General features: G+C 34.6%; 1 protein-coding gene across 1 annotated transcript in view; it reads left to right on the top strand.

Annotated features, from left to right (window-relative positions):
• Window positions 1-824: 824 nt before the first annotated feature.
• LOTGIDRAFT_53893 (hypothetical protein) overlaps window positions 825-24,277 on the top strand; it is a gene marked incomplete at both ends in the record, with an annotated part of 32,386 nt that continues 8,933 nt past the window's right edge. The window contains one exon of the mRNA XM_009060658.1: window positions 825-896. Coding sequence (XP_009058906.1) covers window positions 825-896 — 72 coding nt within the window. The remainder of the gene's footprint in view (window positions 897-24,277) is intronic.

Here is a 24,277-nt window from a genome sequence, read left to right as displayed (position 1 = left end):
CCCTCCCCCCCCCCCTCAAGCTCCCCCCTTGGCTACGGGCCTGGTTGGATTAATTAATTCAATTCAGACCAATGAAATGTTGTACAGATTGTGTAATTATATCCTTCCTTGAATTTATAAATGCCTTTTCGGTAATGAAGATGGTTTGTTTTATCCTAGCCCCTGTCTAATACATACATAATATAGATAATTATCTTATATTGCCAAATACAATGTTTTAAATATTGCGAAAGCGGACTATTGCTTGAAAGAGGACATGTGTGAACAGGTCCAAAGTTTGTTTCGACGAGTTCACCGGAAACTCAAAATTTCGGCAGATGAAGAAATCGCGTTATGTAACATCCGGAATGCAACGTTAGCTTTGGAATGTTCTCATCAACTATTGGTTGTACAATGGAGTATTTCGTAAGCCATCTATTAACTATCATTCATCGTATCCTATAGCATTTCATCAACTCTATAATTTCATTCACACCCCCAATCATATCTTATAAAAAGCTATTGACTCATTTCGCTCTAATTCAATAATCACGTGACTTATACCCTTCACAAAAGCAGACGACAGCCCCATTTTGATCTCATGTCGCGTGCTTATATTCTACAAACCAAACGTAAAACTTCGAGAAAAGTATAATATAAGTTTTCTCACGATCTTTTTTTAACCGAAAGAAAAGTTACGAGTATAAAAAAGTTGGATTTTAACTGAAACGGAGTTGAAGTAACGTGAATAAGTCTAACTCGGATCAAGTAAACGCAAAATGTGTTTTAGTTCTTTTCAATATATATTATCATTATTTGTGTTTATGTGTGTAATTTTTGGAGCAAATTCATGTTTTATCAGAAATTGCCCGACGGGAGGAAAGCGGGCAATTGAAGCAAGTGAGATCGGTCACAAGGTAAGATCAAAGGCTTTTTTTTATCCCCGTGTTCTTGTACCCTGAAGTATAAACTTGTATAAACGGCCAGTCGTAATCGGCACGACCTGTCTATAAACAACCGCCAAAAATCCCCCCATACAAAAATATACATATTTTATTTTATATTCACTTCGGCTTTTTATAAACATAAAGTGTTTTTTTTTAACCCACTTCGGCTTTTCATTGAACGAATACTGGGCCGATAAGGTTAAGATTAATATTTATTCGTTCAATATGTATATATAAACGTTTATTTTGTTCTGGTCGCAAGGGATTATGTCAGATCTTTCTTGTAAGGCTGCGTACAACCGGTACGGCACCTAATCATAATACTGTCATTTAGTACTGGTGTATTTACAAGATTCAATTCAAATTTTTATCGTTCGTCGTGGTTTTCATATCTTTCAAAGGCATGAGAATGAAAGGGCCTTTTACGTTTACGTCTGCTAGTAATTGGGCTAGTGGGGACGTTTCAGAACCTAGAAGCACGAGAAAACTAAAACGTAGCCGAAACGTTGAGGCATCGTAAACCGCAAACGGACTGAAACATTATCGTATAACTTTTACTTTGATGTATCGGATTGAAACGTTACTGACAGCGTCATTGGTCTTAAGCTAACCGTATCGTTTTCGGCAATTACTGTTATTACAGTTTTTAAAATAACGTTACATCATAATTTCACGAGCATCATCGTATTTACCACGTTAGTGTATCATGTGGATCATACGATTTTTAAACTGAACAGAAAATAGGCCTTAAAACTAAAAAATCTCTGCCTTATTCAATTTCATATCTATAAGCTTATTCAGTATCTTAAAGAACCCAAACGCGAGTCCTACGAAACCATAGAATACACAATACTGTAATCATATTCTTATCAACATTGACAATGTAATTGTAATACAACTCAGAGATAAACAAAGGATTGTACACATATCTTCAAATTGATGAAGTTATAATATTCGCTGTCGAATTTTTTTTTTGCTGCAGTTTTGATATCCTTTTTTAGAATTTCTTCGGAAAAATTAAAATTTCAGTTCTTTTAAATAAGATATAATGGTAATATCATTATTATATTTCTGGATTTAAGAAAATGTGAATAAAATAAAAAATTTCTTCAGATCGTACTTGGCAAGTGGTTTATCCCACAGAGAAAAATACGGTCCGACGAAACATCAGGATTTGTATTTTAAATCATAATGTGATTTGGATTAACGTCTGAAAGCCAAACGTCTGTTCATTTTTAAGCCTATTAGTTATAAATCCAGGTTTTTTCCGATTTCAACTACACTGTGGTGTAATAGGTTATATACACAGTTTCGACAGTGGCCGCGCCAAAATAGGAATACAAATAGGGGACAGATTGATCCAATGGGGGACAACTGTCGCGGCTGAATTTGACGCATATTTTGGGGCAAAAACGTATAAAAATCCTATTTTCAAATTTGTTAAAGCTATAGTGGGGTACAATTGGTGGTGCACATGCCCTGAATATCGGGCATGCTGCCATCTTTCAAAAATCCTTACGCCCTGTGTGATCTTATTCTGCGTCATTTTGTGGGAAACCTTTTTTCCTGCTATTCATTATTGTATTTATATACTTCTTTTTTGCAAATTGATTGCTTTGTCTTTAAAAAAATCTGGTCCTTGATGTATTCAACAATAGGTCTTCCTTTAAAGGGATCGTAAAAAGGTTTTTCTAATTTTGAATTGAAATTTCGCGACCAGTTACCCCGATACACATAAAATTTTTAGAAAACCTCTTTACAATTTCAGTATTTGACAAGTTGTCTGTCTCATAGTGGAATTTAAAAAAGACGGTTCAATATTAAATAAAGTTACTGACTGATTTTTAATGTTAATTTCATCATTTTAAAATCTTGAAATTATCAATTTTTAGTTTGATTCTTTATTTCGCCACGGCATACCTTTCTCAAACCTATTGGAACCAGCTTTTTGGAAAGATTTCAAGAATTTCTGAAAGATTTTGAACGTTCTGAAATAGTTTTAGCATCCTTTTTGTTTGTTGGTTTAATCCTTGCTAATTTTGAATTTTGAATTTAACGAAGATTCAAGAAAATAGTAACGTTTGGAATTTCAGGAGGACCACATTACAGTGAATATTTTTTTTTTAATAAACACCAATTCTAATCCAGGCGATTCTAAAACCTTCTATACGTTGAGAGACACCCAAGTTTTCTGTCGCATGGATTACAATTTTTTTTATTAGAATAAATTAATTTTCGCCATGAAACTATGTGGTCAAAATTCGACTAAACACATTTTAAGGAGAATTTTCAGATCACACATGGCGAAAAACATCAATCAAAACAATTTCATCTCCGCTTTTTCCTAATAACTGTATTTAACATACCTTTAAGACCTGTTTCATTCTTTAAAACATTTGACACAAGATCACCATGATCTAATGTTAAAAATCGCCTTTCATAAAATTGAATCCGTGTAATTGAAGATTATAATGATAGGTAACGTATAATATTTCCGGTTTGTTTACAAGGAAATAATTATGGTTCACTAACCCACTTTCAAATAGGGCATTATTATGTACATATACGTTTTAGGGATTATTAGTTATTTTACAGTACACGTATGTATAGTTCATAGGCAAATGGGACATAGTGTCCCCTCCCCCCACGGCACCCCTACAAATATTCCTTCTTTTGAAAATATGACCGATGTCTTACTGCCAACCTAATAAACTGATTGACAAGCAGATCTATATCAGATATATACCTGTTATATCGACAGGTTACTACACTAACTTGTCATCTTTGATCTGACAAAATCTCCTTCAAATCGCGTTCAATTTTGAGCAATGTAATCAAAAGTTGAAATTACACTTACCAATTAAAAAAAACTCTGAGAAACCCGGGGGATGATAAATAAATGTCAATGTTTAATGCAAAAAGCCAAAATGACTTTTAAAAAAAATGCGATTTAGATTGTCCAATACAATTAGATTGCAATGAAAACAGTTTTTGCACGAAAAAAAATAGGGAAGAAACAAAATTAGGCAGATGTTTTAGTTAGATCATTGTATCATGTACTAATTTTTATAATTGCCTTTTCCGTATTGGTTGACGAAATGCTAGGAAAGGTCACCCTGTATTGTACTCTTGCTTTATTTAGTTATTATGCATTTGACTTAAGTATTCGCGATGAGCAATTGTCGATTTCGACGTGTAAATAATAACCACACCTTACAGAATTCGTGTAGGAGTATTTCGGATTATGATGACTTGGTCTGTTCCCTTATCAAAAGAATATTTGTTGACTTAAGGCTCACATCTACATATTAATACACAATCTACACCCTCTAGGTCTCTATAATATAGGCCACTGGGATACATACATTCACAAATATATACTCATAATTACTTGTCAATAACATATTTTCATCCAGGTTACACGGAGTATTACATCTAACCATATGGAACTTATCTATTAATAAGTAAACGTTCAGCACCTTATTGAAGTAAAATCTATTTCTTATTTAAGGTTCATGACCTTTGCTTGTGGCAAATACATTCACAAATGAACAGAATTACTTGATGCCAATAAAATATTTTCATGTAGGTAACATGGAGTTTTACGTCTTACCATATTGGGCCATTACCCGAAAAAGGATTACATACCCTTCAGCATGTTATCGGCCATCTCCACAATTTCGTTTGGATTGGATTGTACGTCAGCGAACGCAGCCAATCATGACTCTCGACAGTAAACATTGTGGCTTATTGGTTACGTGCTATCTATTAAAAGTTCGCCAAAAAAGACAATTTCGTCAATCAAAAATCACGTATAGAGACTGGCAAAATCGAGAGTAAAAGTTGAAAAGTAGTAAACCTCTCAAAAGAGAAGTACCATCAGGTGTTTCGAAAAGAGTAAGCATGGTCTGCTTTCCTCTCAAATGTTGCATCTTCACAATGTCAGGTTATTACGAACTTCCTCCTAGTACTTGACATTGTGAAGACGAAGTTCTTAACAGATTGACATTGAGAAGACGTCTATACGTTGTTGAAATGAATACAAGTAGCACTCAGAAATAATCTCTTCCTAAATTTTTATCATTGAGGTTTTACTATACAGGTAACCTCTATGAACTAAAAAAATAAACATTGTATTGAAAACGATTGAAGCAAGCAATGTTATTTTATTTTCATTCACTCAATATCCTTCATACAACTGTAAACTATTCATCAAATTTATCAAAAATCTTCAGGTCAAATTTTTATGTAAGTGTAAGAATTTACCTGTGATAGGCTTAAAATACATGATAATAAAAGTTGGGCCTGGTCTTGTTTTCCAACTTTGTATAAAGCACCTGTTAATATCTATAAGCTATGTATAATACATGATTATGTATACAGAATCACACAATGAAGACGAAATCAATTCAATATAAAGCGATCATATCTATATTGTGGCTATGTAACTCATTTGAATCACTTTTTTTGAAATGAAATGAAATAAATGGAGTTTTACGTCCTACTTTTAGTTTGAACAGTTTTTATTACAATTTGTAAAAGGATTTGGTAAAAGTTACAAAAACTTACAAAAAGTACCATCTCCATAGTTCCATACAATATCATAGGTAATTAACAAAAGCTCAAATTTCTTGCACTACTTTTCTGCACTACTTTTCTGCACCATGTGGGTTAATGAAGACGGGCAATGCCATGCAGGGTACAATGACGGGAAATTTTCCCAGGACAGCGGCATTGCCCTGCTCTTTTTCTATTTCCAACTGTCGAGGGATCTTTAACGTGCACACGGGTTCGGTTTTTTGTCCCATCCGAACGACTAGACTTTCCATGTCAGTCCCTCTTACCTGCATCACTAACAGGGGAAAACTGGGTTGAAAAATCCAAAATCAATTTTGAAGTAAAACCTTTAATATCAGGTTAAGAGTATATTTTATAAGATGCATATTGGTATGAAGTGCTCCGTGCTTTGGATAACATTATTCATCAGGGCAGCTTTAGTAGAAATGGGGGTTTACTTGCCAAATTGAATTTTTAGCTATGATCAAAGTTACTGAAATTATTGAAGAGGAGAGAGAAATTGAAAATATTCTCGGGCTCTAATTGACTAGAGTTAATCCCATGCTGCCGTCAAGTGTATCTGATAAACTTCTTCAACTCTTTGTATTTGTAACTGTTTAACTTTCCATAATTGGGCCCTAGAGGTTTCAGCAAGGCAAGAGAACTAGGAGATCATGTAGAGGATAAAAAAATCGTTCAAGGTCTGACAAAATCGGGAACGATTATTATATAGTAGTGGGCTCCTCAAACGAGAAGAACCACCAGGTGTTCCGAAAAGAGTGAGGATGTTCTGCTTGGCGCCCGACATCCGCCACTACTATAATTGTTATTATCATGAGATATAACCAAATCAATTCGTCTTAAGCTTTGTTCAAAATTGAGTGTATTTAATATATGAAACGTGGCCAGTAACATATCATTATCTTTACTGTCCTTGATTGAGTCTGATACCTCACGTTATTAGCCACTGGTAGATATGATTCCTTATATTCAAGGGCCTTATCCTTGTTGAAAACTTAAATTAGATGAAATCCAGATTTTAAAGGGATTGTAAAGAGGTTTTCTAACCCTTTTTGTGTATCGGGGACACTGATAGCATCAATTTGCACCATTCCAATTTTCATTCCGACGTCTGTGGTTCTTGCAATTCCACTAAACATAACGCGTTTTATGACGTCACTAGAGGGGAGCTACCGGAAGTTACTATTAATATCTGTGTAGTTCTCCTCTAGTGACGTCATAAAACGTGTTAGTTTTAGTGGAATTGCAAGAACCACAGACGTCGCAATGAAAATTGGTACGGTGCAAATTGATGCTATCAGTGTCTCCGATAAAGTTTAGAAAACATCTTTACAATCCCTATAAGAAATACAGTAATCTAATTTGATAATAAATCTTCACGTAAAAGTCACAATAATATTGTTCTGTTGATAGAGCTGGTAAATAGAGCTCTCCCTTCCCTTCCAGATGACCAGTGTCAGACTCGTTATTATACCAACTCGTTTAATGATACAATTAAACTCGTTTCATAAATACAGTACTTGGATACTAATTGAATATAAAAGAAGGTAATAGTACATGTTCTGTCAATTTCAGCGAACTTTCAACAACTATCCGAATATATATGAATTAAGATAACAAAATGTTTTATTATTCCACTGCTAAATGGTAGAGGCCTTGACAATTTGAATAGATATCTTAATAGTAAATTATATATATTTATTGAATGTTAAAGTAGTCGTGACAATTCAGAATATACATTTATTTCTAAGGGCGTCTGATTTATATGATTTTAATAGAGTTGTATTCAATTCTAGCAATTGTCATTGTACAGACATACAGCTCTACTTATTACAGATTACTAGATTGTACAATATACTTGGTGATGTTTCGTTTCCTTTTTCACTTTAAGTTTTAAGGAATCGTTCATTGTGCAAGTTAAATGATAAAGCCTTACACTTGATAGTATATTTTATTTTAGCCCAATTACAATAATCCAATTTTCGACGGTAAGCTGTGAATACTATAATCGATTAGCTTGGCTGAACTACTCCCGTTTCTGAGATTGATTTCTACGATTGACCCCACGAATGGTGGATCTGTCCCTCTAAAATACCATTTTCTGTCCGCTGTCCCATAACGCATTGATTTGTCTTTCCTTATACCCCCGGGCGACTCTTCAAGTTACTACTGACAATACGGGGGAAGAATATGACAATTGTGCAAGATCAGACCATAGTGTCCAAACCACGCCCCATTCGTCATACTTCCTCGAGACCATGTCAAAATCTGTATTCCGGAAACGATACATTTGTACATATATTTGCATTATTTCGAACAAGGTATAGTATTTCATTATCTGCTCTTGATAGGACTCGTGTATTGAATAGCATGGGCACCAACTTCTTCTATTTCCGTGCAGACTTAGTCACGTGGACAAGTAGCACGATTTTAAATTTGGAATGCATTTGAAGGAGTGGTTTTTAAAATCCGAAGGTACATTCTTTTTGATGCCTATCTCAAGCTCACAGTTTAGCGAGTGAGAGCCTTACTAGCTGAATTTACATTATCATGAGAAAGTATTTGAAATAGATTTGTATTCGAGACCATCAATGAATAGACGCCGGAGCTCGTTAGTTATGGAATAGAGTCGACTCTGATACTTATATTAATATTGTTCTTTTAATGGTTCTGATTTATCTCAATTTCTTGTCTGACCGGTACTGCAAATCTTCTTTACAGCAAGTTTTTTGACGTTTACCTCAATCATTAAAATGGAGGTCATCTGAAGCCGAAGAGACTCGTTTGTTATTCTGCATTTAGGTTTGTTATGGATGATTTGCCGCCAAGTATGACGCCATTCTCATTACAACGTGAAGTCATATCAATCCCCTCCAGACGCTAATTAATAATAAAATATATATTGACTATCGGCTGAATAAAACACTTTGGACAACGATACAGGTCTGCAGGGAGTTTCTTACGATACATACTTACACTTAATAAACCCGATGTGAACTGTTACGGAAACGAGGCCAACTCAAGTCAAATAATATGCGCGTTTATTCAGTGACGCCCTGTTGACAGTGACGCGCCGATACGATATTCAAGTAATGCTCAGTGACTCCCTTTTGACAAGTGACGCCCCGTGACAATATCCGCGTGTCTGCCGATTGACGCCCTGTTAAAATTTAAAACATCCCCTGTATCACCTTACGCCTGCCCAGTGACGCCCCGTTATAATAACTGCGTATATCCCTTTTATTATTGACGCTCGCTTATCTTCGTTTCCCCAAATGACCCACCGCACTATCTTACGAATAAAACAACAGTATCGAAGTGGTCGCAAATACATCTGTAATTTTGAATTTTACTTTATCTAATATTTAAAATCATATGTTTTAGTTTACTTGGAAGATATGACCAAACCTTTTACAACATGAATGCTCATGATTCTGTGGCCAACTTGAATGTGGTTTTGACTACATCCAAAAATTTGGGAAAGCATGATGACTTCAAATATGAATGCATTCGTTTGGGCTTGAATTGATTCTGTTAGAATATAATGTATTTTATATGAGCTTTTAAAGGAATACCACCTCTTAGAATGATAATGAAACTTAAATTTTCTAACTTGGTCAATAAGAGGATATATTCATACAGAATCTGCCTATAATAAACAAAACTTAGTTATTATTCTTAAAACTATGTTATTATTACATTTTTTATGGATTTTTTCGGGTTAGACAGAGATTCTGTAATATGATTATGACTCCAGGTAAGTCCACTGATAAATTGGCAAAGTTAAATTGTATGTGCATTGTAAGGGGTAGTATTCCTTTAATAAGATTATCACAATGTACAATATCACAATCACTATAAGAATGAACATGTTGAGAATTGTGTATTATACGTAACCTGAAAATACAAGCAGTAATTATGACAATAATACGAGTGTTATTGTATATGATAAAAGGGGGTCTAATATGCGACCCTGTCTAACAGCTGTATAAAATAGGTCACAGGCAATTGAAAACATAATGAACCCTACAAATCGTAAAGTGTTTTTCAAGCCTGTTTAAATAAATATCACCTATAAGATAACGGAGTTGAATTTTATGAAATCATTTCATATGATATAAATTTCGAAACCGAGAAGTAGCAAAACATATAATCTGATGATGTAAATTGCTGAAACGTTGTGTACATATAGAAATATTGTTACAATGTATGAGTGGTTTAATCATAATCTGATGATGACAATGTAAATATTTGAAACATTTTGTGCAATTAAACACCGGAGTAGCATATAATATAATTTGATTATAACAATGTAAACTGTAGTAACGTTGTGTACAATACAACCCAGGAATAGTATAACATGACAATAAAAATTGTTGAAACGTTATGTAAATCCATCTAGTGTACCTTAATAACTGATGGTAACAATATAAACTGTAGAAACGTTGTGTACAACAAAACACCTGAGTAATATACCATATAAACTGATGATGCTAATGTACATTGTTGAAACGTTGAGTTAAAAACCAGATGTAGTATGGCTTATAAACTAAGATGACATTGTAATTTGTTGAAACATTGTGTAAAACAAACCTTATAAACTAATGATGACAATGTAATTTGTTGAAACGTTGTGTAAAACAAACCTTGTAAGCTAATGATGACAATGGGAATTGTTGAAACGTTGTGTAAAACAAACCTTGTAAACTAATGATGACAATGTAATTTGTTGAAACGTTGTGTAAAACAAACCTTGTAAACTAATGATGACAATGTGAATTGTTGAAACGTTGTGTAAAACAAACCTTGTAAACTAATGATGACAATGTGAATTGTTGAAACGTTGTGTAAAACAAACCTTATAAACTAATGATGACAATGTAATTTGTTGAAACGTTGTGTAAAACAAACCTTGTAAACTAATGATGACAATGTGAATTGTTGAAACGTTGTGTAAAACAAACCTTGTAAACTAATGATGACAATGGGAATTGTTGAAACGTTGTGTAAAACAAACCTTGTAAACTAATGATGACAATGGGAATTGTTGAAACGTTGTGTAAAACAAACCTTGTAAACTAATGATGACAATGTGATTTGTTGAAACATTGTGTAAAACAAACCTTGTAAACTAATGATGACAAGGTAAATTGTTGAAACATTGTGTAAAACAAACCTTATAAACTAATGACGACAATGTAATTTGTTGAAACGTTGTGTAAAACAAACCTTGTAAACTAATGATGACAATGTAAATTATTGAAACGTTGTGTAAAACAGACCTTGTAAACTAATGATGACAATGTAAATTGTTGAAACGTTGTGTAAAACAAACCTTGTAAACTGATGATGACAATGTAAATTGTTGAAATGTTGTGTAAAACAAACCTTGTAAACTAATGATGACAATGTAAATTATTGAAACGTTGTGTAAAAAAAACCTTGTAAACTAATGATGACAATGTGAATTGTTGAAACGTTGTGTAAAACAAATCTTGTAAACTAATGATGACAATGTAAATTGTTGAAACGTTGTGTAAAACAAACCTTGTAAACTAATGATGACAATGTGAATTGTTGAAACGTTGTGTAAAACAAATCTTGTAAACTAATGATGACAATGTAAATTGTTGAAACGTTGTGTAAAACAAACCTTGTAAACTAATGATGACAATGTAAATTGTTGAAACGTATACAATCTATTATTAATCCTATAGTATTTTTGTTGAATTGATTATTACAATAACATTTACGACACGCTACTGTTAACCGCAAACATCGGGCTCATATAAAAATCCGAACCGACTATTCGCAACTGGAAGTAAATTTGTGCTCGAAAGTAGGTATTGATAATATGGCTTTATACGTAAATTGTTCCTGATAGGTACATTTTGAAAAACATTCTACTCCAGCGATAACTTCAGTAAGATAAGATTTTAAGATGAACATTAATCTGATTGGATAATAAAACTTATTTTAAAATTGATTTTAGTGATTGACCAATCAGATGATTGGAACGCTAAGATCATTTTAAGTTGAATGTTCGAGACTACGGCCCCTGTGCCATAGGAATCTGGATTCGGAGAACGAGTTAAAAGCTTGAAAGGATTGAGAATGTTTCAATTTATCGTAGCAAAAAAAGTTGTTTTCACTGCATAATTCGTGACAATTCTACTTTTAAGATGTCATGCAGTTATGTGGAGCCAGGTTTGCAGTTATGTTAGTAGAAATTTGACAAACAATCATTTTTTTTTCCTTCATAAGATTGTAGGTTAGTAAAGAAGTGGAATTTTGCTAGATAAGCAGTGTTTCTCTCTACTTTTCTTGTATAGACTTCTTCTGAAAAAACTGAAATTCTACTAAAAATCACATAAAAGAAATCAGGTATTCGTAAAAGACACAAGTAAGAATAATAATAATCTAAAATTGTATAAATATTTAATGTAGATTCTTTTATTGTTCCAAATGAGGTTTTGGTGGTAAATAGTCATTAATCCGAAAACTTCTGAAATTTCTAAGTAAACAGTCATTAATCCGAAATGCTCTGATAACTGAGTAATAAAAAGGTTGTCATTTGTTAACATATTTGAGTGAGTATCAGGGACCGATTCAGTCTGTATTGCATCATTCTGATTTCAGACGTATGTCTCCTATAATTACAGAGGTCACTATCTTGAATACCATTCAAATAAAATTGTCAAGAATCTTTTTACTGGAATATTTCTTAATTTGCCTGGAATAGCAGGGACCACGGACCTCTGACAAAGATATGGAACTAGTTCATAAAGATAAAAGATACAAAGAGTCAAATGATCATGAATTATTGACAACACACCGCGTTGTTTTCTTTGATTTGCTATTTACCATTTATAACTTATAATAAAAGTTGTTTGTTTCTTTTTTCTAAAGAATGTTCTTCATTGTATTTTCGTGGATAATAAAACGCCACCTTTTAGATAAATGATTAAAAGTTCATAGGGTTAAAGGAGCTATTCATCAGAAATTTATTATTGAAAATTTTCCAACATCCAAATTCTATTTTTTTCAAACTTTCAATTATAGGAAGAAAGCAGTAAATAAAATATCAATAATGAAAATTGTGACGTTCCTAATTCCGAACTTTATCGCAACACCGGATTTTCGTTTTGATATTAATACTCTCTGAATAATGGTTTTGGTTACTTTCTGCTGCTTTCTCCTTCACAATGCTAAGCTTCGTCCTTGTACCGTGATAGCAATAGCAACTATTCTTGTATCATGGAATGCAGCGATTTGATTGGATTGTATGTCAGTGAATACTTCCAATCAGAACCTTCGACATAGTTTTGGTAACTTGGCCTATATGTTTTTGTCTCCTCGAGAGTTGTGATAAGTAGATATCAGCTTCTAAGTATAGCTATTGTTTGAAGTCCGTCTCCCCAAAACAATCCTACGATAGAAATTAATCGTACGTAATGTCTGAGCTAGTTGACAATGAAAATTGTATGTCTTAACACAATGTTAGTGCACTGGAGTAAAACGACATTTGTCAGTCCAGCGCAGAGATTGAATCATCTACACATTGTTTCAACTGAATTATAGTGCAGATATTCCCGATAGATTAATGCCTGATTTCTCTTAGAATATTAATAATGTTTTCTATCTTACCAGATATTTCTTTTATGTTTTATTCATCACTAGAATAAAGTGTATATACACATACTTTTAGAACTAAGCACAAAACACAATGTATATATCATGGCATACGACACGTTTTTGACAACAAAACACATTGCATATATCATGACATACGACACGTTTTTTACAACAAAACACAGTGTATATATCATGGCATACGACACGTTTTTGACAACAAAACACATTGCATATATCATGACATACGACACGTTTTTGACAACAAAACACAATGTATATATCATGGCATACGACACGTTTTGACAACAAAACACATTGCATATATCATGACATACGACACGTTTTTTACAACAAAACACAATGTATATATCATGGCATACGACACGTTTTTGACAACAAAACACATTGCATATATCATGACATACGACACGTTTTTGACAACAAAACACAATGTATATATCATGGCATACGACACGTTTTTGACAACAAAACACATTGCATATATCATGACATACGACACGTTTTTGACAACAAAACACAATGTATATATCATGGCATACGACACGTTTTTGACAACAAAACACAATGCATATATCATGGCATACGACACGTTTTTTGGTTTTTTAGGTAGGATCGTTTGTAGGCTAATTGTTTTTTAAATGATATAATTGCAGTTTCCAACCGTTCTGTTCTACGCCCAGATCCAATGTTTACTGCTGAAGAGAATGTAGCTAGAGACAATTTTTAGCAACTGCGATTTTTCAGTCGGTTGATAAGATTCTCTCGGTTTTTCTCAGATTCTTCCAACTGCAAGGTCGACATTCGAATACAGAAAACGCAAGACAATTCTGTTAGTCAAAAGTTCATCCAAAGTATGGCAAAATCGAGATTAAAAGTTGTATAGTAGTGGACTACTCCAAAAGAGTCCAATCAAGTGTTTTGAACAGAGTAAGCATGATCCGCGTCGCGCGCCACTACTACAATGGCAAAAATCATGAGATACAACCAGATCAATTCAGGCAAACAAAAGTTCAAAAAACTATTTCTCCATTGACTATTGGAATAGTTATTGCCTATCAGGTGTTAGATTATTGCCCGTGATTTTAACACCAATATTTAGTTTCAGATCTAAGATCGACTAGATGGTTTTTTTTTTTAAACATATCGGTGATAACCAAACAGTTTTCTGTCTGTTATTTTATCGTAATAGTCTTGCTCGTACGGATTTTTATTACTTCAACTGAGTTGGTGACACTGTTGTGACGAGGTCACCTTTTCCCAGTAGGCCACTCTCAATGTCAAGTACAAAAAACAAAATACTTCGGAAGACATTTTGATTTAACGGAATTGTCCTGCTTGTATGGATTATAATTTTTATAAACAAAACCATTTTAATGATAACGGTGAATTTTATTCTCTGAAAGTTTCGACTTTTTAACGTTTAAATACAAACAAGTTACTGCATTAGTAAATAACTTGAAAAATATGTACTAAGAAAATGGAAGAAATATCGAACATTATGAATTGTGGTGACTTGTAATGGTCAGGTTTACTCTTTTCGAAACACCTGATGGTACTTCTCTTTGGAGGAATTCACTACTGTACAAATTTTACTCTAGATTTTAGCACAACTTGGACGAGATTTTGATGAAATTTATCTATTTCTGTAAGTGGGTGAAGTTTTACAAGTTTTCCGCGAGCACTTGTTGTTCAACGGATTTCCCGGGCTGCTTCTGAATGATGTTCTTGCGGCCTTGGAAGCATTGTTTTTATCAGTAAAAGTCCATAAAACCTGATATTTGATCTACTTTTCCTGACAAATACAACTTCGTGTTTTTATGTTTCCATTTCTTGAATCAAACATTTTTTATTGTGGAAAAGTTTTATATGGTTTTAACATACAATAGAATTAGGAAATGACAATTAGAATTTAAAAGCGTTTGGACTAAGACCTTCTCGTCAGATGAAAGATCATTAGTAACTCTGCCCTTGTCATCGTTTATCCTCGGCCCAGACCCGTACCCAAACTTGAATTTTCCGTGGGGGGATGGGTGGTAGTAATTTGTCCTGAAGGGCAATAGGGTATGGTCTTGGTCAGAATTTTTTCAGGGGGCAAACATTTTTTTCGGGGAGGGGAGGCAGGCATTGCCAACAGATACCCCCAGACATTACTCTCTGCTTTGGCGACGAAACATTGATTCAGACATCGGATTAGTCGCCATTTTGTCAAACCATCGCAGACTCACGGCGTTTACTTTAGAAATCTTCAAAACAAACACCGAGGTTTGAAGAACTGTTCTCGAGAGAACGTCATGGAATTGAAAATATCTTAAAATGGGGAGGCCAATGTTGTGTTACAGATGTATGGTTAAACCCACCTTCCATTAAATTCATGTTCTGTAGGTTCACTACATCAAAGACACAGTAATCTTTTAAGAAATATAGTAAATTATTCAAACTGTCAATACAAGTGTATACCTTTTGGATAATTGTGATAATCTTGAGTATACCCATTAAATATTAACCAGGCATTCAAATCATTATTCCTTTGATCTCCGTGTTTGTTCTTGTGTGTAAATTTAATAGTACGTTTGAGCAACAGGCACAACTCAAAGATATAAAACTTAGAAGGGGGGGGGGGGGGGCACCTTTATTGTGTGGGCATGTTCCCACGTGGTACTTTTGCTTAGCATCGTCATATAACACAAACCTAACCTTACCAAGCACGTTAAATAAGCATCTCAATGTGCTAGATTAAACCATTCATTAGCTAAGCATCCTCGTTTGCTATGCTAGGCAAAACCATCATGCTATCCTATGTAATAAATCTTACTTTAATAAGCGAAACTTCAATTTGTTAACTCTAGTGAACCACCAGATATTATATTTACTTTATAGAGATATTTTAAAACTGTACTTTCTTAAATACAGATATCATATTATATCAGTGGTGAAATAAGTCAATACAGGATCGTGCCGTGTATCAGGCGTAATGCATGTGCGAATATGACACTTCCTGAATAGGCGTGAACACACGACTTTCTCCTCACTGACCCTTGAACTCGCACCTTAATGGATTATCGCTCTTATGTTAAAAATCCAACACTCCTTCTCAAGTTTTTAAGTCAAGGACTGGTTGCTGGTTTTATCTCAGTAATTTCTGTAAAAATTGACATCCGGGATCAAAAGATCGATATGATTAATCAAACAATTCAATGATACAAAATAGAAATCTCAAAATCAATTCAACAGTTTGGAATAGGGATAGTTCACATAGAGTTATCTCCCCAGGTGGTGTCACTACTACAGTTCGAGCAAACGCTTGCGATGTTCTCTAGGGACCTTTATACCCTACCTGGATAATTCACGGGTAAACTTAAAGACGGTTTCCCTTACTTTCATTTATGAAAATGAAAATGCTAATACTTATATGAATAGAAAGTAGAAATGTTCTAATGACTTGGTAAATACAAGTTTGTCTCACATGTCCGTAATTTATTCATAAATAGCTCAATTAGAAGAGAATTACCAACATATTTCCAGTGAGTGGCCGATCAAGAAAGGTCAAAAAGCCTTTTTTTGTTTATCCAGACTGTACATACATGGACATATGGTTAAAACTCATAATTATATGCAATAAGAACATAATGATATGATCAAGAATACATGATAATTCATTAGAAACATCAACTAACCAAATAGTTTGCTTAATTTGAGACTAAAAAAATAAGGAAACCTATCTTTAATTCCTATCGAATCATATCATTTCTCGTTTAACTGGATAGATTTTGGACTTTTTTTACCAATGCATGTGGTTTGGTTAGTTCTTGTGATTTCTGGTAGATCTTTGTTAATTTCCATATAACAGCAAACAACTTCTATTATTTTGTGTATCTAGTGTCATATCTGACTGTCACTGAAACCGGATCACATCGCAAATTAACTTCCGGTATCCGTTTTATTTTCATCCCTCTCTCCATGTTGGAAGCATGTTGTTCTACTTCCGGTTTAATTAACAGCTCTGTCAACTGGAATGAACTTTATATATTTTGAAATAAAATATGGAAAAAAATGATAGTAGGAGTTCCGCCAGATTTCAAAATTACTTAAATATATTTCAGTGTCTTAGAATTGATGTAGCTTGGGACTGAAAGTTTATTGTTGTGCTTAATAAACCAAAAACTTACATCTAAATCATAACAAAAGATGTGTAAATTAGTATGAATGTGAGGAGTAAGTGTAGGCTAAGACATCTCTTGTGCAAAAGCGTAGTTCGCATGTGATTCTCCCATTTTGGCACCTTGCCAGCTGTCCGTAGCCATCCGCAGACCAGTGGCGGTGCCAGCCTTCCGAGACTAGGGGTACAAATAGGGAGCAGACTGACTCAATGGGGGATGGGAGGGGGCAACTCCTGAGACTGAATTCAAATTTTGGCTAAACTCATAAGCAATATTATCAAATCAATCAAAGATTTTAATGAAATCAATATCTGATCACATAGATCAATATTAATAAATATAAGGTTATCTATATTAAATATTTGAATAAATTAGCATATATTAGCATATATATTAGGATTATTACCATTATATTAATCATTGATTAACTTTCACTCGTAGACCTTACGTGCTTTGATTTTTCCTCTTTTTTTTCATGAATTATTTAGAATTTTAATTTCAAATAGACAATATGATAGGAATGTAAGAATGTATACGACCGAAGCTCCATGGTTTATTAACCTCTGTTAAATTACTATAGTGAAACAGTGACTGTTCCCTGCAGCCAGCGGTTACTAGAGCAAGGACAACTTTCATCTTTGTATATTCAAATATATGTCAGTATCCAAGGCCAATATTTTCTAGTCCTACAAATTAGGTCCTAATCGTTCTTCTGATGGGTGGGATATCTGCACATTTAGCCGGGGATCGAGTTGGACCAGATTTATAGGGTTATATATTTTCATGTCTGAAATGCGCTCGTTGATGGCATGACATGCTTTCAATTCTGTATCCCCGATTGCCACTCTGTTATTATCAACTAAGAATCACTTTTGGAAAATCATGAAGTCAAATAATAGTTATTAGAATTAGTCTTTTCTCGAGCCTAAAGCCACATTTACCCCTGTATGTAACAGATACATCTCGACAGTTTTAAATCGAAAATAGTAGGCTATTGCCGCCGTCTGGCGATCGCGTGGTTTCGTGTTACCAATGTCATGATGTGATGTCGCCTATTGACATGTGTTTTGGCAACTATCTCATGGTGGACAATGGCAGATTAGTGTTAATTCAGAGTTAGTGGTATTATTACATTATTACAATATACTGATGAATGTTCATATAATATCTCGTTGTAACAGTGTCATACTTTAAAAACAGATACCAACTTTTAGGTTTATTTTATTCATGGTTGCCTCATAGAAAACTAAACTGGTACCCTGGTCGCTAATCGCTACACCTCGTTGCGAAGCTTTTGCTGGAATGGGGGACCAGTTTAATGGGTTTTTTTTGTGTCACTCTACATTATTTGCGTAACTAAGAGCTATGGCGTTAAAAACCCGTGCCGCCTCCAGTCCATTAAAGCTCTTTGTGTAGACTCTTCATTTTTTACATGACTCTGAGTTAAACGCTTAATCGCTGATTCCCTGGATAGGTCGAGATAACACCTGCGTTTTTTTCAACCGGTTTCCCTTGTCAGTGATGCAAGTCGTAGGGAAAAGCGACATTCTCTAAAGATATAAGCAAAAGATGAACAACTTTCTTTAATTACTTCATCCTATGAATGCGTGTTTAATGTTTAAAAAAAACGTATATATCTGCGTTCGAAAGGGAAAATATCGCGGGAACTGTAGTAGCTTTAAATGTGGTATTGCGGTCGACTATTTTAATGCGGTTAAATATAATGTGGTATTGCGGTCGACTATTTTAATGCGGTTAAATATAATGTGGTTATTGTGGTTGATATTCTGGTAATCCGAAATTACTACATACTAACAATGCACAATATAAGGATATTTCGACTTTTGGGGTCGTATGCAGCGCTCTTTCCTTGACTACAGTCGAACTTTACAAAGTTAGGATTAAGGCTTTCATTTTCTACATTTGATAGTCAAATTTAAGCACGACTTTCATAAAGATCGACGGTGCATACCTAAAGTTCGACTTGAGTCTAACTTAGGCAAAGTTTAGGTAAAGCACGAGCGCTGCATATGGCCAAAATACTTTATTGGTGTGTCCAGATTATTACCATGTTGACTAAGCAACCTTTGGATAAAAGCTGAGAACTGGAGACCCCCAAAAATATACAGGAGTGTCGACATTGTTATCATGCTTTCTATCAATTTTCACAGGAGTGGTATATTTTTTTAGTTGTCATTTTAGATGTCGCAACAGCGTTAAACAAGACAACTTAAAACTTGTCATATTGGTGTGGCCAAATGTTTTCCATGTTGACTCAGCACCCTTAAGATTAAGCTAAGAATCACAGGAGTGCCGATGTTATTGTCATGCAACCTTTGGTTAAAAATACAATTACACTCGTTAAATTGGGTTTAACGGATTAAAAACCAGAGAAAAATTGACGACAACTTTAAAAGCCACACAAGAATGGCGATATTTTTGCCATGCTGACTGAGCAACCTTAGGTTAGTGGAGAAAAAGGGAGAATTTTACTTTAAAACTTAAACTACACTTAATGAATAGGAGTTACCAGATTAAAAACAACAGACAGGTGATGCCAACTTTAAAACCGATATTATTGCCTCGCCCACTTTTGGACCGTATAATGAAAATGGAGAAAAAGGAGACGCCAACTTTAAAGCCTTCACAGGAGTGGCGAGTAATGTAGTTGACCCTATAGGTAATGGAAAACTGCCAATTGACTTGTATAATCCCTTTATCTATCCAATATTATGATATTATTGGGCCATATCGGACCATATTGTCACCTGTATACTGACCCGATGTTTTTGTTTGCAACCAAGGAACAACGCCTACAACAATCTCCTTTTAGTCCGAATGTAAGTGCAGCCGTACCCAGCAAATTAAAGAAACTATTCCATGTAACTAGGAACTCTACCTCTTAGAATGAACTCAAAATTAGTCTAAAACTTGACCAATAACAATATAGGTATATTCATCAATGGACCGGGTGCCATATAAATTGGTAATTATAGATTGATTGAATGTATTGCCATTATACTATAAACATGTCAGATTGCGATTAGTGTGATGCAGAAACAGATCACACATCCAGTAATGAACTGAAAACTTCTGAGCAAAATTAAAAGAACTCTCTGGATAGGATCAGGAGCAAGACAGTCGCGCTTCCAAGAATCAACAGGTTAGCGACACGAGTCGGGACGCCAGAATTTTCGAGGACGGGGAAGGAGCTAACAGTCAGTTCTATACCCATGTATAATGATAAGAAATTTGTAAGTAGAAACGCCGTTAGAGCAAGAATCAATAAACGTTAAAAGCCAATCAACCCACACAAAATAGCGACAGTATTTTACAATATTATTCCTTTTTCTACTAGAAAACAATGCATATCCCCCCCCCCCCTTTCGGAGCCGCGAGTGGTCATTGAAAAGCATTCAATTTTCACTTTCTTTATTATTTATATTTCTTTACCTAGATAATTCAACGGAGAGAAAATATCTTCGTTTCGCTTTACTGAATCAAAACCAATAAAGAGGTAAAGATAATGAACGCAATCGGTGAAACTATTTCTCTATTTTATGGTATTTTGATTTTATTGAAATATCCTGACTTAAAATATTGAAAGTTAAAAGCCAATCTAGATCGTGACGGGTGATTTGATCAGATAATGGTCTGGCCTATGGATTATCAAGATAGTCCGAAATAATCGTACCAACCACATATTCGCCAATGTTTTCAACATTAACACATCTCCTGATGTATCATCTAAAATACGAGGCATCGTGATCGATTTTACGTTACACGTTAATGACTACTCCATGGCACGTTTCATGAGAGCTTAATTTCGGATACGGCATACAGATAGTTGACATTGAGCTCGATCGAGTCATAAGAAAACGCTATTGTCCATTTTTAAGTTACGCGGTAGTAAACATACAATTATCTGTCATCTTTTTGACAACTGATCTCAGATTTAGTTCTGAAAGATTAGCTGAAATTGAGCTCTATCAGCTACTAAAGAAGGTTAGTAATTGGTTATCACATTACACGAATAATATAATCAAGTCAAGGGCCCTCACACCGCAGCAATCAACAGTCGCGTATGAATAAGAATAGCGGTCATTAGTTTCGGACTCAACCGTAATGCAACTAAGTTGTGAGTAAGCTACCCCTGACCACTTTCTTTATTCGCAACCATACGCAACTGTAATCGCTATGGTGTAAGGGCCCTACAGGTTGGTTTAGATTTGATACCTGTGGGTAGTCCTTAGTACTCTAGTGAAAGATACCCATAATATTTGTTTTCGTCATGTATTTAACAGTTTTATCTCTTCTCACTGTAACATAACACAAGGAAGTTACCGGAAATGCGATATCATGTTTGAAAGGTTTATCTTTATGTCTGAGTGCAGAATGGAAAATCGTTAACATTGTTTTGGATATAGTCTAATCAAAAAGAATATCTCAAGGACTTTCCTTGATTTCTCATAAATGAAATGAATAAATAGACAGAGGCTCATTACCATAGACACGGTAATATTGTGGTCCACGAGTCCCCACCCCTGATGGAGACACGAGTGCATGTGTTGAAAAAGAATTCCCGAAAGTAGCACCAGCTCACTAAAGTCCACGGGCCCCACTTGTCTAGTTGAGCCACTGTTAATGGAGTTTTACGTCCAACGTTTCTTCTTTAGTTCCGACTAAAGACGATCAACACCGTGCAGTGTGCAGTGGAGAAAATGTTGTCAGGACATTGATCTTAAAACGTTGGTGTATCTACAAAATGCAATGGACATGAACTCTCATCTTGTTTTTCCAAAGTTATTTCTTTGGAAGCTTTTCTATTCAATTATCCATTTTTGTTAAAACTTTGCTTTCAGTTGTAATCGGCTTAAGATGCCCTAAGACAGTAGCATTTATATTTTATAACGAGATTATAACTGAGGAGGTAAAAGTTACGTATTGCTTTTATTCCCTATGTTGAATGTAAATGCTGTTAACCGGAAGTCTCGAGAAGCCATTGTAATCTGTAACAGGCTTACTTTAATGGGATAGATTTCTCTAATTGTTTTGTTTGACTGAAAAAACAAAACAAAAAGGAGGCGTGATATGGCGATACTTTGGCTTGGAAGAACGATAGCTACGACTTTGAAAATTTGATATCGTCACTTTCGCTTTTCTAAGAAGCTTACAAACGTTAAAGGAATACCGTGGTCTAATACAACATAAGATATCGGTGATATCTACATAGGGAAAAGTGAAAGTATGAATTTGTCTCGATTTACTCGATGTATTTTTCATGTCTATTTGATAGTATTAAAACACAGTTTAGAGATGAAGAAACTAGGATTATTTTCAAAAGTTACAGGAAAATGAAAATCTGAATTCATGGCTCACCTTTAATCTTAAACCCAAGAATGATTTTACAATGGTTACAACAATTCTAAAATCCTTGTTAAAGAGGGCCTTTATTTTAATTAAACGATTGATACAATCATGTATTGTGAAGCTGGTGCATTCACCTCCGTTACTAAAGGTGTGAAACTTACACGTTCGTCACTTCTACAGTAAAACTCGACTTTATCAAGTCCTTCTATCGGACATAAGAATTAATGGTGACATTGAAATATATGGTGACAAAGAGTGAGACAAGGAAACTGGTAGGGGTTAAATTGCTGGATATTGCTCAACAGCTCTAGTACAACCCCCAATAAATGAAATAAAATTGTAAAAAAACCAAAGAATAGTTTAATGGCATTTGTCTGAAAGATTTGTCCTAATTATAAAAATGGTTATTTCACATTTTGTTTTTACACATGTTACTACTTTATATTAATGCCCTTTTCAAAATAGTTTAAATTCTTACAAGCTTAGTATAAAACAGTATCATTACTTGTATATGAAGAGAAGAAACAGACAGTGTGGGATTTTAGTCAATTAAAGGCTTTATCCTGCATTATCTCATTTATACTGAAATCTGTGTAATATTGTTTGCGTGATGGGGGCTTCCATACTCTATGTAGGCTACTTGGTATTTCACGTTTTTAGATAGGGATTACTCTAATAATGTGCAGTCAATGTTGCTACAAGGGGGGAGGAGGTGAAAAATATGGATAGCTCCCTCCATCGAAATATGTGACAAACAACCAATTCCATTACTGCAACATCATACACCATTGCCTCTCCAGATATATTACTTGCCCTTCCGTTGGGAAATGCTGGATTGCCCGAAATTTTCCCACGAATTTTACCTGTATTTTTCTTTGTTTTATTCTTTTGTTTTTCGCTGGCCGAAAAGGTAATATTTGGAGGGTGGGGGTGCAGCTATGTACGCCCACGCAGATGATAGCATGCTAGAAAATCCCCCCCCCCTCACATTTGGCTTCAATGGTATTTGCCGTGTTAACATCATAATAATAAACGTTTTTCTGTAATATCAGTAACACTTGAAGGGCTTTTTTAAATCGTAACGCTCTTCTCGTGCTATCGACGCGTGTTTAAGATATGAATTCTCGCCTGGATAGCTAGCTTTGGAAACGTAGTTTGACCTTCCATTAAAGGACTATATGAGGGGTAAACGAACTCATGGAACAGGACACTATCTTTCAGTCATCTTTAAAGGGACACGTGCGCCATTCTTTTTGACCAATCATACTTGAATCTCAGAAACGGGAAGCCAATCAGTAATAGTGTTCACACTCACTGTCTAAATTTGAGCCTTCAAATCCTTGTGTGTCGAGAATTATCCATATTTGCATGTTAAAATGACGACTCGTGATATATAGAAAAGACATATATAGAAATATTGATTTAAAAAAATTGTGCAATTTTCTTACGTCTAGTACTTCTGAAAACTACTCAAATTTTCAAGAGTCGAATAAACCCTAAAAATGGCGTAACCGTCCCTTTAACGACTTTTTTCGGGTAAATCGGTCCCACATTCAATTTCCAACTATCAGCCACCCGTGGGCTTGACAG

This window comes from Lottia gigantea (genome assembly GCF_000327385.1).
Source record: "Lottia gigantea unplaced genomic scaffold LOTGIsca_44, whole genome shotgun sequence".
In the NCBI taxonomy this organism is placed as follows: Eukaryota; Metazoa; Mollusca; class Gastropoda; family Lottiidae; genus Lottia; species Lottia gigantea.
This window is presented reverse-complemented; position numbering and strand designations above follow the sequence as displayed.